This window comes from Pyrus communis, chromosome 6 (genome assembly GCF_963583255.1).
Source record: "Pyrus communis chromosome 6, drPyrComm1.1, whole genome shotgun sequence".
Lineage (NCBI taxonomy): Eukaryota > Viridiplantae > Streptophyta > Magnoliopsida > Rosales > Rosaceae > Pyrus > Pyrus communis.
Window position 1 is genome coordinate 26,177,175 of NC_084808.1, and position 16,986 is coordinate 26,194,160.

Sequence of the window (16,986 nt, forward strand, 5' to 3'; positions counted from 1 at the left end):
TATGTGCTCTCGAAAATTACCTTATTTATGAAAACCATATCTGATGAAGTGTCACTTTCCATGACCTAGGACCCCATGACTTTAGCAATTACGTTCCTTTTTTGGTGCTGTGAACTATCATGGGCTAGATTATTTCTTTGGGTCGTCCTAGAGTCTCTCGTAAGAGTTGAAATCTTCTGTACTCAAAATTCTCTGTAATTTTTCTATCTTATCTACTTAAGTGACGCATATTTGTTTGATTTAATTTATCTTTAATTTTTTATTTTTTATTGGAGAGAAAAGTTGAAAAGTTAACACGGTTAAGTATAATTTAAATAAATAACTTGATGTCAACAAAAGATATAGGTTGCAGAGAAGTCACATAGGGCTTTGGGTGCAGAAGATTTGATGTCCTCTCAATTAGTCAGGGGCTAGATTATTAACATACTGATTTACTATTGATGATATATTATATGATTTACAAATTTGATCTAAAAATGTCAATCCAGCATTACTCTTAACTTTTGTTTTATCCAAAACACTGTAGAAGAATATATAATAATTTAAAATTCCAAAACAGTGCACTACAAATGAGAAAGATGATGAAATAAATTATTCAGAACAAGCCAAAAACTAAAAGATGGAAAATTTGCAAGAATTACTCAATTCTTCCAAGTCTCTGAAACTAAAAATGCACCCATTACCTCTGCAAGGCATTCCTTTGAACGGATGGACCCAAAGAGAAACAAAAAATTCACCACATTGCCTGTACTTTGCCTTCATTTGCGTCACTACAGTAACAGATAAAGAGACCCACCAAAAAAGTTTCACGCTTTTGTTGCATCTTCTTCCACGAAAATTCTAAAATCAACTAGGTGAATGAACGGCTGGAAGTGCAGTTAAGGATTCAACGTTCAAGGATTCTGGTGCATACTGTGTTTCGGTCCATACTTGAAAAACCCTGTCTTCCAATCTACCATGCCATGTACCCAAAATGGTCATTTGCTTCATCCTCCATTGGAGCTGGAAGATTGAGATCAAATAGTGCTGTGATTTCAGCCTCATGAGGAGGGGGTTGATCAGGTTCTTGCTGCCCAAGTACCACAGTTTTGACTTCACATCCTCCAACAAAATGTGACCTTTTGTGACCTCCCAAAGCTTGGCCTGACTTGAAAACCTTGAAGCAGAATGGACACTCATGCCCCTTGCTTTTCTTGGTCCCAGAACTTCTCTTTGCACTGCCACTGAAGTCCTGATCATTCATTGGTTTTTTTCCACTGCAATGCTGATCAGCAAGCTTGCTGCTTTCGGGTGTTGGAACAGGGGAGGGATCAGTGTCTATGCTGTTTTCCCCACTCTCATACATGGACTCAGAGTAGGCATTGGTCTTGGTGTGACTTGCTCTGTGCCCCCCAAGAGCCCTATGAGAATGGAACGTTTTGTTACATGTCAAGCACTCGTATTTTCCGCTCTTTCGCGCATTTCTGCAGGGTTCGACATTGGAAGAATCATCAACAATTGGTCTGTGAAAAGTTGCATTCTTGGTTGTCTTTCTCAGTGTATACTTCATAGTCCCTCTATCTCTATGCACTTGATCAGGACTACGAGCTTCTGCATTTGACACATCCTTCCCTAATTCAGATTCGACACAAAAACCCTTCCTTATTTTCACATCATAGGACTCATATCCCACAATTCTGGATCCAAATTCTGCTCTACCCTTGTGAAATTCACCATTCCTAAAAAACCCATCAACCGAAACATCCGAATCAACTTTCTTAGGTTGCTCATGTCTAAAATACCCAGAATCAGAATTGTCAGAAACCTCAATCTCCTCAGACTTTAACTTTTTCTCTCTAACTCTCTTCATCCCCATAACATCACTCACTTTATAGGTACAGTTCAGACCTTCCTTAGTATTAATCCTCATATCGATAGACGAAGATTTGGCCTCCAAAATCACAGAGTTGTTGTCTGAAGATTCAGCAAACGAATTCAAACCCCCTTTACCACCCGAATCGCGTGACAGCATCATCAAACTAAGAGCAACCTCTTGCTGTTCTTGCTCAATTCCGGAACCACCAGACGAAGAACCACCATTTGCCACAGAAGAGTAAACATCCAGATTCTGCTGCTTCAATCTTTTGGAAATCCTTCTCTGCCTCGGAGGAGCCGATGTCTCAGTATCCGACTGACTGTCCATTACATCAAGCAGCTTCTGTTTCTCACTGAACTCTGAGATTTCTTCAAACTTGTTCATCAGCTTCTCCTTCTCCGAGTGACAAGCCATGTGACCACACAGAGCTTTCAGTGACTGAAACCCTTTGCCGCATTCTTTGCACACTTTCTCCTGCTGGAATTGGAAAGTGGGGCCCGCATCCGAAAACCTCCATGTTTTCTTGGGATTTTCTCTGAGAGAGTACCCAGAATTCCCACCATCAAAAGGTGAAAACTTTACAATCCTAGCAGCAGCTTTGGCTATAATTTCATCGTCTTCTTCCTCTTCTTCTTTTTCAATAACTGGTTTTTTGTTCAGAATCTTCAGATGGGTTCTTATGTGACCACCCAATGACTTCCCACAACGGAAACTTTTGCTGCAAAACCTGCAGACAAATTTATTTTTCTGGTTCTGATCGTTCCGATCTTCTTCTTCCATGGTTGGATTTTTTTTCATCTCTCAATAGTTCAAACCAAAAGATGGGCAGCAGTAACAAAGTAAAATCAGCAAAACTTACCTCGAACAAAGTAGCTAGAATGCAGCATTATTCGGTTCCCTGATTCCAGCAAAAAATACCCAAATAGCAGATAGAAACAGAGGCACAATCTCTCTCAGATCGAGCGAGCAACTGAAGAAACAGATCACAAAGTTTGTAGCTTTATTGGAGGTGATGAACAGATGGGAGAATCAAAGTGCTGAGATGTGACAGTTTTGTGAAGTACGAGATCCGACCCAACAAAAAGTAACCCTTTAAATTCCATATCAAAGTATAACCCACAATCCCCTTCTTCAATGTTGAAAACAAAAATTAGGATTAAATCGAAAAGATCAAATTTTGAAGAAATGGGTTTCTTCACGCTAATGATGGCGATGAAGAGGCCTCTAAAAAACAATCAAAAAGCTAAGCCATGACTGATTCAGAGATTCTTCTCTCTCACTTTCTCTCTCCAAAGTCTCTCTCTCTAACTTGTGTTATACTCGGAGGAGAATTCCATGCATGGAAGCAAAAGATAAAACGGGAATAGAAGATTGGCAGCACGTGTAGTCAAGTGAGACGTATTCGCTGTTCAATTGGACGGCCAGGATTGATGGGTGTATTTTGAGGATCCCAAGGTTTGAGGAGCAATACTACTAGTTAGCCTAAAATAAAATTGAATCATCATCCTCCAAACTAGGGTAAAGATAATCATTGTAAATTTTTTTTATTTAAAATTAAATATAAACAACACTTGATAAAAACTGATCATACGATATATAATAAATGAATATAATTGGAGGATACTCAGGATCCTGACAAAGAGAATCCGGCAATGATCCCCTGGTCCAAACTATGCCTTAACCTTGTCTTTGCTTGTAATTGTATAGAAGCACAATCCAAAGGTCGGATCTTTATTGTTTTATAAGCTTCATGTAGTTATATAGTCGGAAGAGTGCTTGAGACAGTCTTCTACGCACGCACAGGTGACACTCAACCATTGGTGCAAGTGCGAGCCCATATGAGCCGGTATGAGTGATTGCGTCCAGCACAATCCGAAAAGGAAATGTATTTGCATAGGTGATAGGGGCATGTCAACATTTCGTGAATTTTCTTTGTTTTCAATCCCTTTCCCACTATTAGTATATGACTGGTGTTTTGTAGTCTATCCACACTTTCATATACCTTGTTTCTTTGTTGTTAGTCCACATTTTCATACTTTGAATTTAACAATTTTTTCATCGTATAATTCAAGTTTTATACGTAATTCAACGATTGAGATTGAAATCATCAAACAAATCTTGAAGTTGGATGCTGACTAAGATGACACATGTTGTTCCCAATACTTCAAACACCAAAACAAACAGTCGTTTAGAAGTGTTTTTAAAATGATTAAAAAGACTTTTAGGAAAATTGATTTTGAGTTTCAAAATCACTTTAAGTGTTTTTTTTAATAAGCACCAGATATGTATTTCTTACATAAAACACTTTTAAGTATTTTTCCAAGACCCATTTGATTTTTACTAAAGATTAGTTTTTAAAACATTTTCAACAAAAACCTTTTTAGTCTTTTTAAACACTTCCAAACACACACTAAGTTCCACTGTTCAATTCATAGAAAGGCATATTTGCTTAGTAATTACCAGTTCCATTGATTAAGTCAATCACCCTTATTGTACGGATCTGATTGTCATATATCCATTTCAGATGTTTTTTCTTTTTTTTATTTTCCTGCTTGGCATCTTCCATATCATGCATTATTCTTTTGTGGGTCTTATTTTTTGTTTAAAACTTATATGAGTTTGGATAACAAATACAATTGGCCAAAGAGAAAATAAAAGACGAAAAAGAAATTTATCTGCTCGATTGTATCTCCTAATTTATTTTATTTGTGTCCATTAACATAATTCAAATTTTAATAAACAGACACACTATTTTAATCAATTGATTTAATTTTGACCTGTGTTTGGCCAAGCTTAACCTAAATATGAGTTCTAAACTTTTTAGAGTTGTTTGATAAATTATCTAGTGGTTGACCAAAATTTGCCAACCCAACTCAAGAGAACCACCTGGCCAACACAAAAAAGTTAAAGAATTCAACCACCCATTTTTTGAAAGGAATTGGATCCTCTACTGAGCACAAGCTCATGATCCTCCTGATCAGCACACGTGAGCCGTTAGATTTTGATCCAACGATTATAAACAGGAGATTCATTTAAAAATTATAATAATTGTAACTGTTTGATTAAAATTCACGTGGGCTGATCAGCTGGATCTTGAGCTTGTGCTCAAGAGAGGATCCAATTCCTTTTTGGAATTGCAAGCATTGACTTGGAAGATATGAGTCGCAATTGCAGTGTGCATGTCAGTCGTCCCTCATTATATATTCTCAGCAGAGTGCTTGGTCGGCTGCCGCAACTAATACATTTTTTATTGGAGGAGAATTCTCTATCTTCCTAATCTCTCTACCTTTTCATGTTCTCTTATTTGAATGGTCACAGTTAAACCACATCAATATCATATATTGATTTTTTTTTATAGAGATAATAAGACAAAAAATAATGTCTGAGAAGAAGGGATGGAAAAAGATGGGAATATGAGGGTAGAGTATCCTTCTCCTTTTGTATTATCTCCCGATTCATGTTTGTCGAGATGCCAACGAGATCTTTTTAAAAGTTCGATTTTTTATGAATTTTATGTTATTTCATTTGTTTGGTACGAAAATACATAATATGAAAGAATTATCGTTAAATTGTAAGATGACGATACATTTACAAAAAATCTCATTCTTAGTCACCTTAGCATTTCTCATGTTTGTTTTCCTTTACTCGACTTCATCTATTAACCCATGAACCTAAATAACAAAAAGAACAATTTCACCACCCGCAACTTCAAAAGTTTGAAATACATTTTTTTTTTTTTCACACAGCAAATATGTTAGTGTTGAAGAAAAAAAATGAAAGTGTAAATATCATTGTTCCGAGACATCGAAAAAGGGGGAAGTGTTGATAAAAATTCTCATGAGGGTGCCTGCTGTGGGACTATAAATAAAGAGCTAATGGAGCTGCGGTATTTCTTCGGTGCAGGTTGGCATTTGTGCCGAATTTTTGTGGCCGTCAGATCCCATCCAAGGGCCCAAAATCATCACCTGGCGGCGGGAGTTTTTCATCGGAGTATGATTTTTTTTCATTCTATTCTCTTTTCCTTCTCCTCTCCTATCACATTTTTTATTTTGTCTTTTTATATAAAAAATTAATATAAAATATTGATATAACTTAATCGCGCAGATTAAGGGCTGATTTGGTATTGCTATGCTTTAAAAAAAAACTACTTCTGTTGTGCTGTGAGAATAAGCAGCTGTAAAATAAAACAGCAGAGTATTTGATAAACTTTTTTGTAAAAGTGCTTTTAAAAAAAAATAAAAAAAAACAGTATTATAATGTTTGGTAACTTTTATGTAAAACAGATGTGAAAAAAAGTTAGTTTTTCATAGCTGGGTTTTGCAGCTTCTTGTTTTTTGTTTGTTTTCACCCAAAACTATGAAAAAAAGCTGAAACTGAATGTTTACCAAACATAAAAATAGCTCCTAGCTTTTTTTTTATACCAACTTTCCTCAGAATGTCCTCACCACCAAACCAGACATAAATAGGAAGGGAGGAGAGAAGAAAGAACAAAGAGGGAAGAGAATCCAACTCCTTCCCATCTAATCGCAAAGCCAGGTGTTGCAGAGTTGGGAAATTTGCTTAGAAAGTTGGGAATTTCGAATAAGACGAGGGGAAAGGTCGACTTCTTTTGTACGATGATGATGAAGAGAAGAAAAAGAAGAAGAATAAGAGAACAAGGAAAAAGACGATGTATTTGATGACGAGTTTAACCACTCAATATTTCTTTTCATATTTTTTTATTAGCAACTAACTGGGGTTAAAAGAATTATTTCGTAAGCCACCTAGCCACCGGCCGGTGCCTTGCGCTCATCCGTCATCTTGTAATCCGCCATTCCTTGATCAAATATGTCTTCAATCATACTCCACGTTGGCAGTAGATCATCGCCTTTCATGGTGTCCACCGCGAACCTTCCGTCCCAAACTTTAGCGTTGCAAGGCTCCAATAAATATGCATGACCAGCTGCATCACTGGATGCATTAGGTTGGCTATCCAAGCATTTGCTGCGAGAATCATGGATATTGGACTGAAATTCGAAAGATACACACGAGTCATCTTGGAAATCAAATTCCTCTCCAGTACACCCTGAATTCTTTTCCCAATTCCCAAGTGTATCAAACTTTCCTTCCTTAACTGACTTCAGCATGTATGATTGTGATACATGATCTATCCTGCCATCTGCTTCGCTAGAATCTCCTTCAACATGCCCCACATCACGATCACTGTCGCCACCATCACTACTATCATCTTCTTCAGAGTAATCTTCTTCATTGCCCACACGATCATCTTGATAGTAAGGAGACTCAATAACGGAGTCTTCATCATTTTCAGCATCTCGCACATCATTGGAACCTCCATCGTTTCCATGCCACTCATCATCATCGCTATCTATTTCTAGTATACTAGATCTGTTCTGAGCACCCCGCCTGCGATGCATAAATACATTAAAATAATAGCTGACCAGTTCCCTTTTACTACGAGAAGGGAACACTGCAGACAACTGCTTCCAAAACTTCCTCCCCAGTGATGCAGGATTAGAGTAAACAACCTCAAGATAGGCCTGCTCTTCTTCTTCACTCCATCTTCGTGCCACTTCCTCCCCCATGTCACAAAACCCCAACTTGACAAACTTTTCATTTCCAAGAGTTCTTCTAAGTTCTTCCCTTGCTTCCATGACATGCTGTCGCACACACCTGACTGTACCTGCGTCCAGGCAGCTACAATCTGTTCGACCAAATCCAACCTTATCACACTCAAGTGCTGAGAGGTTTGAGTCAAGCATTGGAATGACACAAGTCCCTAAACGCTTTTCCTCACTATCATTGTTCACAGTCTTTTCTGATTCCAAAGATTGCAAGGAAATGTGGTTGTTATAAATCTCATCTTTCTGATCCGTCGATTTCATGCGTCCACTCCATAAAGGTATCCTGGCCTGATGATCTGGTCCAACTGGAACTTGTTTCCTTGGAGAGCAGTCAAACAAAGAAGAATAAGCATCCTTGAAAGGAACACATGTTCTCCTTGGGAAGTCAAATTTGAAATCCTCAGCAGGAGGTGAATAAGCATCTGGTCCAGAACGCACATCTTCTTCACCATAACTCCTGGTAACCGATGAGAAGGGAACACAACCCTTGTTGACAGCTGTTGAATCTTCAGCAACAGTATATTTTTCAAGAACCTCAAGCCACTGGGACTTACAATCACCACTCCCATTCTCACCTGTTTTACAAAGAAAAAAAAATATTAAACTTCAACATGAATCAGTCAAAGCAACCGTGTTCAGTAAGTTAAAAAGCAGGCTATATTAGCTACAAAAGGAACATGAAAGTAATGTAACGCCAAAACAACATTACCTGAAACATAAGTTTTTCGGGGAGCACCATAACAAGAAACAGCATCAAAGAATGGTGAGCACCTATCACCGAATTCATGTTGTCTTGAGTGCTTATAAGGAAGCTCCTGGAACTCGACATCATCAAAGGGCCTTTTGAATCCCATATTAACCTGAAGCCCAAATAATTAACTTCTATGAAAAATTTGAAAATATGCATGACAACACCAATAACAATAATACTTATGCAATTAGCAGGAATAAAATACTACATTTGTCATAACAGATTTTCCAAGACAAGAACTGCAGGCATCTAATGTTGCTAATCTAAATCCGCCAAAACCCGGGTAACTTGCTTTCAATTGCTCACTCACTTAATCAGAACACCAACATATCTTCACTTGATCACAGACCACTTAAGCCATTTTCACCGGACCACGCACTCCAACTTAAGCTAACCAAAAACTTACAAAATATTTTGAATAATATCAATATCAATCTCAATACTGTTTCCACTTATCACATTTATTTGTCAGCATAAGGATAATAATGATAACCGATAGGGCAAAAAGCTTCCAATAATTACAACAAAAACCCATCACAAGATTATAATGACAACAACAAAATTGTACCTCTATTAATTCTTCAGAGGAACAGCAGACGGCTTGAGTAATACAATTGAACGCTGGTTATGAGCAGAAAAGGATTTATCGGCCTTAGGAACCGTAACCCTAATCCAATTTTACCAAATAAAGAAGCTGGATTTTTTCAGAAACCCTAACCCTAGAAATTGCAATTGACAAGTGAAATCGTGAAATTATTGACAAAAACATACGAAATAGCGAAAGAAAGGTGAGGCGAACAAAACCCCTACAAGATTTTACACAAAGAACAAACCCTAACGAGATGAACTCTACGAAACCCTAGAAATTTGACGCGGCAGAAAAAATTTACAAAATTAGGACCAAATTCAAGAGGGCAAAGCAAGGAGACAGAAATTAGATCCAAGAAACGAGAGGGATTGGAATATTACGAGACGCAAGGGGCCGATTCAGAGTCGAAACCCTAGAATTGTACGAGACCAAAGGATTTGGTCGAATTTGGGATTAATCGATAGAGGAGATTCGGATTTAAACAAATGGACATCCGATTCAATGATTATCATAAGAAATTAGGGGAAATCTGGGAAATAAATTTGATCGATCTGCCTGGGATCGAATCGAAAGGCGATGACGATGAAAGATAAAAGGGCTACGGTTCGTATTTTTCTGTAAAGGAAGCGGTCCGGATTTAAAAAAAAAACCGGTTTAACTTGATACCGTGAGAGAGAGCTTTGGTGTGGGCTGGACCCTATATAAGGCGAAAGGGTTGAAGCCGGCTTTTGTGGAATTGAATTTACGATAAGGTCCTCACGAAACTTTTTTTTTCTTTAATCATTAAAGAACTTGTAGCCAACTAGTTTTGTTTTTATTTTTATTTTTATTCTTTGAACGTAAGAAGTACTGTATTTTTTTACATTGATGACAAACTAATTTTATTATTATGCAATCCCGACATTATATAAGGAGGTATTGTACTTTCGATCACTTAGTTAAAAGATACACAATATAGACGATGTTTTCAAAAATACATTTGTGAGTTTGAACTCGTCATAAAAATTTCAAAACAAAAAATTATTCAGTATACAACTCCTCTCTCAATCAAAATATTCTAATAACAACATGACAATATATCCTATACATCGAATTTCTTTTGAAAAAATACAAGAGAAAAAAATACTCATGGTACACTTGAGCGAATTTGTTGAAGGGCAAGGGGTATGTGCCCCCTCATTTTTTTTGGGTTAAAAAAATATACGTTTAGTTTTAAGTAATTTGTCCAACTACGTTTAAAATATCTCTTTTGAATTATTTTCTTGTGCAAAAGACGAGTTCAACAAAAGCTAAAAGCATCGACAACTCTCCGGTGCAATTCTATCGCTCGATTCTCATCTATGACCATGGAAAAATAGACGTATTTATTTTTAGCAAAACAACACTGTTTCTTTAGTGAAGTTTAAAGTTCGTCATTTTTTCTTAAAAATAATAAAAGAACCGCTAACTCTCCCTCCTCCCATTGTCTTATAGATTTGAACTCTCGGCCTTGTACATATATAATTTTACTCTTTCGTTGACCTATAACAATATTAAAGTAAAATAGTATTGCAACATAGTATCATTTTACATAAATTAATAATATGATTCCAAATGTGAGGCAACGCTAGCATTCATTTGGGAGCCATTTGTTCATTCGGTTCGAGCCTTTTTCTTCTAATCATTTACACACACAGCGTTGTCTATTTAGCACGAGATGTCATGGTGACAGAGCACATGTGTTTTTCTCCAATGGTAAGCGACACTACTTTGCAACATAACAAATAAGGAAGACCAAAAGAATTATAATTTCCTGGTTTCTGATTTTATTACATTAATCTAAGAGAATAACAAATTGAGATATATTCCACTAAGCTGAGAACAAACTCAGGAACTGTATTAAGGGTACTATTACAAGTAAAATACGACGCAACATAACCCCCAACTTTAAGAAAGCTGAAATAACAAATTAATACAAGAAGATAAAAATAAGGACGAATTAAGCATCCACTCTCAGTAACAAACTTCAGAGCTGATAGAACTTTTACCCACAAGGGGATCGATCTTCAAATTACTGTGCCTCTCTCCTCATCATCAAGTCTTTACGCCACGGCGGGCATGTCCTTGAGCCACTCGTCCAGGGGCTTTCCGATCGAGTAAACAATGAACCCAATTTGCCTCAGCTTCTCAGCATCCACCACGTTCCTTCCATCGAACACAAATGCAGGCTTCTGCATCTGATCATAAATCTTCTGGTAATCAAGACTCTTGAACTCATCCCACTCGGTCAGGATGCAGATTCCGTGAGCATCCTTTGTTGCCGCATAAGCATCCCAGACTACACCAACTTGCTTCACAGCCGGGGGGCTCTGAGGTTGAAGATGAATGGGATGGTCCCAATCAAACTTCTTCATAGAAAGATCCCTCTGGATCTGATCCTCACTCACCTGAGGGTCATATATGCTCAACCGGGCCTTGTCACCCAACAGCCCTTTGCACACATCAATGGCTGGGGTCTCCCTGGTGTCACCAGTGTCCTTCTTGAAGGCAAATCCCAGAATTGCAATCTTCTTACCCGAGACTGTGTTGAACATTGAGGAAACCACACGGTTCACAAACCGAGACTTCTGGTAGTCATTGATCTTAATGACCTGTTTCCAGTAATTTGCTACCTCAGGAAGGCCATTACACTCACAGATATATACCAAGTTCAAGATATCCTTCTGGAAGCAAGACCCGCCAAAACCAACGCTGGCATTTAAAAACTTGGGCCCAATTCTTGTGTCCTTGCCAACAGCATGTGCCACTTCTTGGACATTTGCACCAGTTGCCTCACAGAGTGCAGATATGGCATTAACAGAAGATATCCTCTGTGCCAAGAAGGCGTTGGCAGCAAGCTTTGAAAGCTCAGCAGACCACAAGTTAGAGCAGATGATTCTTTCTTCAGGGACCCAATGGGCATAGACCGACTTGAGTGCTTGAATTGCCTTCTGACCCGCTGGTGTTTCCCGTCCTCCAATGAGGACACGGTCTGGCTTAAAAAGGTCCTCGATCGCAGTTCCCTCAGCAAGGAACTCAGGATTTGAAAGAATTTGGAAGTTGATGCCTTTGCTGTTGTGGGTCAGAATCTTTTCGATGGCCTCAGCTGTTTTGACTGGGACTGTTGATTTCTCAACCACAATTTTGTCAGACTTTGAAACATCTGCAATCATACGAGCAGCACTCTCCCAGTAGGTAAGATCAGCTGCTTTACCAGCTCCAAGACCCTGGGTTTTGGTGGGCGTGTTGACAGAAACAAAGACAATGTCTGCCTCCATAACATGTTTTTCAACATCAGTGCTGAAGAAGAGGTTCTTTTCTCTGCGCTGCTTCACCACATCATCAAGGCCTGGCTCATATATGGGGAGAGTATCACTGTTCCAGGCATTGATCCTCGACACAGAAATGTCAACAACAGCTACTTCAATATCTGGGCACTTAAGGGCAATCACAGCCATGGTAGGCCCACCAACATATCCAGCTCCAATGCAGCAGATCTTCACCATCTTGTTCTGCTAATGATGGCCTACAGACGAGCAGACCAAAACAATGAGATAAGGTACAGTATTTTCAAGCACTGAAATGCTAGATCTTTGTGCTGTTGTGGAATTATTATAGATTTGAAGGACTAAATGCTTCTGACCGACCTTTAACTTTTCTTAACATAACGAAAACATTTACAACAACTTGCAGAAACATATATGAATTAAGAACAAAGGGACAAATACACCAATATATAGAATGATTACTAACAAGCTTTATTACTATTCGAACTTCATATATTCCATTGAGAATGCAGTATGATATCCAAATCTAGGAGAAAAATTGGTCATCCATGGTGAAGCAAAATAAAAAATAAAAAAATCGAAAAAGATTAGAAAAATTAATGAAAATGACTTAAAAAACTTTGAGTTTTAATGAGAAAATAAAGGGTAAAATGAATAGTACCACGATTGACTTTTTAGTGTAAAAATATGATTTTTCGTTAAAATAAACAGTCCTGGAAGCTTTTCGTTAAAATTCTCAAAAAGATTAACCATGAAAACAAGGGCCGACTTATCTAGCAGATTAAACAAAACTAATGAATCAATGTCTCCCCTACCGACAACCATATCACAGCATGGGCTCAAAACTTTATCTATTTCAAAGTATAATACTGATTCATGAACCTAAAACAGAGCACTGTAGTTAAGTGTGAGGTAGGTACATGCAAGATCTACAAGTTTACTAGAAAAAAACGCATTACGATTTGCAGATCCACAATTTTTTAAGTGCAAATGAAAGAAATTTATCGAGAAGGAGGACGATTTCTTCAAATTTCAGCTACACAATCCCATTTCTACAACCCACACAAACAAATCTCAAACTATAAGATCCAAATTCCCAATTAAAAACCGATCCCAATCAGATCTACAGCAATCAGTGAGAAACTACAAGGATCTACACATTCCATCACACCCAAACAGCATCACAAGTTCATAACACAAGTAAATGAGCAATCTTTCCCGAATCAAACACCTCAATACACAAAACCCAAATCGAATTACGCAAAACAATATCCAAAATACCCAAAAACACAACAAAAAAAAGAAAAAAAAAAAGAACCCAAATGAGCAAAACCACTGAGCTTGATGAAATACCAAACGAGCAAAGCAGAGGAGTATTACCTCAATCAATGTGAGGTGGCAGGTCTACGGCGGAGGCAAAAAGTGAGAGAGATCTAATGCGGAAGAAGAGGAAGAGAGACGACAGAGAAAAAAAAAAGGGAGGGAGCTCTGTTTTTCTTCTTCTTCTGATGGCCGAGAATGTAGGGGATCTGAGGGGTATATATATATACGCTCACAGCGCGGTGAGGAATTTTTAAGATCCAACAACCGAGATCTGCGTGACCCGGAAACAGCAGTGGTGGTGTGTACCCCGCGCCCCGCCCGATCCACGTCGATTCAACACGTTTTCGTTTCACCTTTCATTTTCCCAACCCAAACAAAACAAATATCACGTAGTAAAAAGAAAGTTCCCACCGTTAAAGTCAACCTAGTCTTCCCCATACGTTTTTTTCCCTTGTTTGTTTTCGTGCGGAGATAAGTGGAAGTAACGATATATCATGTCATGATATAAGTTGAAGAACGATATTTTTTTTATGTTACTTGTAACATCCCACATCGTTCAGGAGAGTGATCTTTATATGTATATTCCCTTCTCTACCTAGCACGAGGCCTTTTGGAAGCTCACTGGCTTCGGGTTCCATGAGAACTCCGAAGTTAAGCAAGAAGGGAGCTTGAGCAATCCCATGATGGGTGACCCACTGGGAAGTTGCTCATGAATTCCCAAAAACAAAACCGTGAGGGAATGGTAAGCCCAAAACGGACAATATTGTGCTACGGTGGTGGAGTGGGCCCGGGAAGTGATCCGCCCCGGGCCGGGGAAATGATCCGCCCCGGGCCGGGGAAGTGATCCACCCCGGGCCGGGATGTGACAATTTGGTATCAGAGCCTAACCATGGTTGTGGTGTGCCGACGAGGACGTCGGGCCCCTAAGGGGGGTAGATTGCGACATCCCACATCGCCTAGGGGAGTGATCCTTATATGTATATTCTCATCTCTACCTAGCACAAGGCCTTTTGGGAGCTCACTGGCTTCGGGTTCCATGGGAACTCCGAAGTTAAGCGAGAAGAGGGCTTGAGCAATCCCATGATGGGTGACCCACTGAGAAGTTGCTCGTGAGTTCCCAAAAACAAAACCGTGAGGGAATGGTAAGCCCAAAGCGGACAATATCGTGCTACGGTGGTGAAGTGGACTCGGGAAGTGATCCACCCCGAGCTAGGATGTGACATACTTTACCTATTTTATCACATTTATATGTGGAAAAATTTCTCATTTACATGATTGATTTAGAGTTACAATAACGTCATCCTTGATGATATCTTATTTCTTTCGTCAATGGAATTATTTGAATACATTGAATTAGCTGATTTGTCTATTCCCTTGTTAACATAGATGTTTTGTTAGTGTATTTAGATCCAATTGTATTTAAAAATGTATAAGTAAATGTCAACTTATGTGATTTGGACTAAATCGGACAATTTATTAGTAATTATAATTAATTAAAAATCAAGCTCATCATCTATTTAAAAAAAATAAAAATAATCTCGTTTCAATTTCCAATAAGGTAAGGAACGTGTCATTTTATTTACTACTACTTATAATTGGAATGTTATTTTCTGCATTTTTTTTATTTTTTATTTTACTATTCTGAAGACCTTTGGATTTCATGCTAGTTTTGTAAGGCACATTACAGTCTTGGGGTCCAAATAAAGACCTATAACCTTAAACAAACACATAACCAGGGGCGAATGGAAGTAGAGATTAAGGTGGTCCCAGAACCACTCAAGTTCAAAAAATATATATGTGAAGGCCTTGCGAGACCCTCCGAATATTTGGTACAAGTCATTTTTATGCCTACTGGAATGCATGTTAAGCATATCTCAACATGTTGTTTTGGTACAGGTCTTTTCTTTTTCCTCCCTAAAAAAACATAGAGCCATGATATACATTGTACAAAAAAGTCCAAAAACAAAATGTCAAATTTCATTAAATATTAAACCTATAAAAATAAGTATAAAAAAGGAGAAAGTGAAGCGTTTATATATGATTAAATCATTGGAACATTTGGTAGGACCAAAAGAAAAAAAATGGAGTACGATGCAAGGCAAGGCATGCATAATGCAAACAACATGTCCTCACCCTCACTGGTAGGTACAGATCCGAATAGGAAGGAAAATTATGAATGAATAATTAATTAATTTATATAAAACGTGCTGTTGCATGCACTTTCACCAATATTAATTTATTAAACGAAATATCAAATATTTATTACACCAAATAAAAGCTATCAAATATTTATGTGAGAAAATTAATTGGAGGATATTTTTAATGTTAGACGTGAAGGACATTTGATGTTAATTTGTGAGAGAGTGACAGAGACGAGGAGGAGGAGGAGGACAAGGAGGAGGACGAGGACGAGGACGAGGAGGACGAGGACGAGGATGAGGATGAGGACGAGGACGAGGAATTGTTGTAAAAGAATTAGGTCCACTCCTTTCGCGGTCGGTTTGGTCATATGACTACGATTCCCAAACACAGAGTGTTTTTTATTTTGTTTGTTGGAATTTTGGAGTAATTACTACGCCAACAACTAGTCCTCCATTTATGGGTTTCAATTGAATTAGGCAGCTAATCATTTTCCAGGCCAAACAATACCATCGCAGGATGCGCGTTAAGGACATTAATACAGTTCAATTGTTAATATCATTTGTCGGCAATGCAGTATTCTCGAACTCGAGTGCAAGAAGATGAACACACTCAAGGGCGGATATACGTTTGGGATTAAGGTGGTTCAAGATCACTTGGAGTTTCGGAAATATACATTTGAATATTTTTCGAGGACCTTCCGAATGTTATGACGGGTCTTTTTTGTTCCCATCAAGTGTGCGTCGAGAATACTTGACAAATTATTTCGATCTCACTCATCAAATTTGTTTCGACATATGTCAATATTTGTGACATTAACGCAATATAGTTTGGTTGACGACAACAAGTCCACCAAGTATTCGAAGAAATATCTCAGTGAATAAATTGAAGAAAAAAAATTTGCACTTCGTGGTCTCTTTTTATCTAGAAATCTGAACATTTAACATTAGAACGTCTAAAGTCCGAATTCTAAATTGGCCCCTGAACACATTATCCATCCAATTGGCCTAGTCCAAATTCTAAATTGCATGACTCGTTATTTTTTTTATCGGCACTGTTTGACATGTCCATGCGAATTGGATTTGGATTTCATCCGGATCCAAATTGCTAGGATCCTCACATTTAAACTATTTATTGTACATCATGTGGTCATAAATTATTTAACTTCTTTTATTTAAACTTAAACATAAATAGTACCTGACGAAAACTGGTCGCACAATGTACAATGAACTGTTAGAATGTGAGAATTCTTGACTAAAATGTGAGTATTCTTAGGATTCCCACAAAATGGATTCGGAGAGAATCATCTTCCATGCGAATGAAATATATTAGACAGTGATTGGTTGGAAGAATGACAATAGTACTAGTGAAATCAACTTAAATAGGATCGAAGCCACGGA

General features: G+C 38.0%; 3 protein-coding genes across 3 annotated transcripts; all 3 read right to left on the bottom strand.

Moving 5' to 3' along the window:
* Positions 1–952: 952 nt before the first annotated feature.
* LOC137736321 (uncharacterized) lies at positions 953–2,635 on the bottom strand. The gene has a single exon (XM_068475609.1). The coding sequence runs from the start codon at positions 2,633–2,635 to the stop codon at positions 953–955; it is 1,683 nt and encodes a 560-aa protein (XP_068331710.1).
* A 3,763-nt stretch (positions 2,636–6,398) lies between these two features.
* LOC137737575 (uncharacterized) lies at positions 6,399–9,473 on the bottom strand. The gene is made up of 3 exons (XM_068477106.1): positions 8,799–9,473; positions 8,189–8,339; positions 6,399–8,054 (listed from the first exon to the last, which is right to left on the bottom strand). Exons 2-3 carry the CDS (start codon positions 8,331–8,333, stop codon positions 6,619–6,621), a joined length of 1,581 nt encoding a protein of 526 aa, XP_068333207.1. The 5' UTR covers positions 8,334–8,339; positions 8,799–9,473; the 3' UTR covers positions 6,399–6,618.
* A 1,126-nt stretch (positions 9,474–10,599) lies between these two features.
* Positions 10,600–13,756, bottom strand: LOC137736638 (UDP-glucose 6-dehydrogenase 5-like). The gene is made up of 2 exons (XM_068475875.1): positions 13,505–13,756; positions 10,600–12,363 (listed from the first exon to the last, which is right to left on the bottom strand). Exon 2 carries the CDS (start codon positions 12,341–12,343, stop codon positions 10,901–10,903), a length of 1,443 nt encoding a protein of 480 aa, XP_068331976.1. The 5' UTR covers positions 12,344–12,363; positions 13,505–13,756; the 3' UTR covers positions 10,600–10,900.
* Between the last annotated feature and the right edge of the window lie 3,230 nt (positions 13,757–16,986).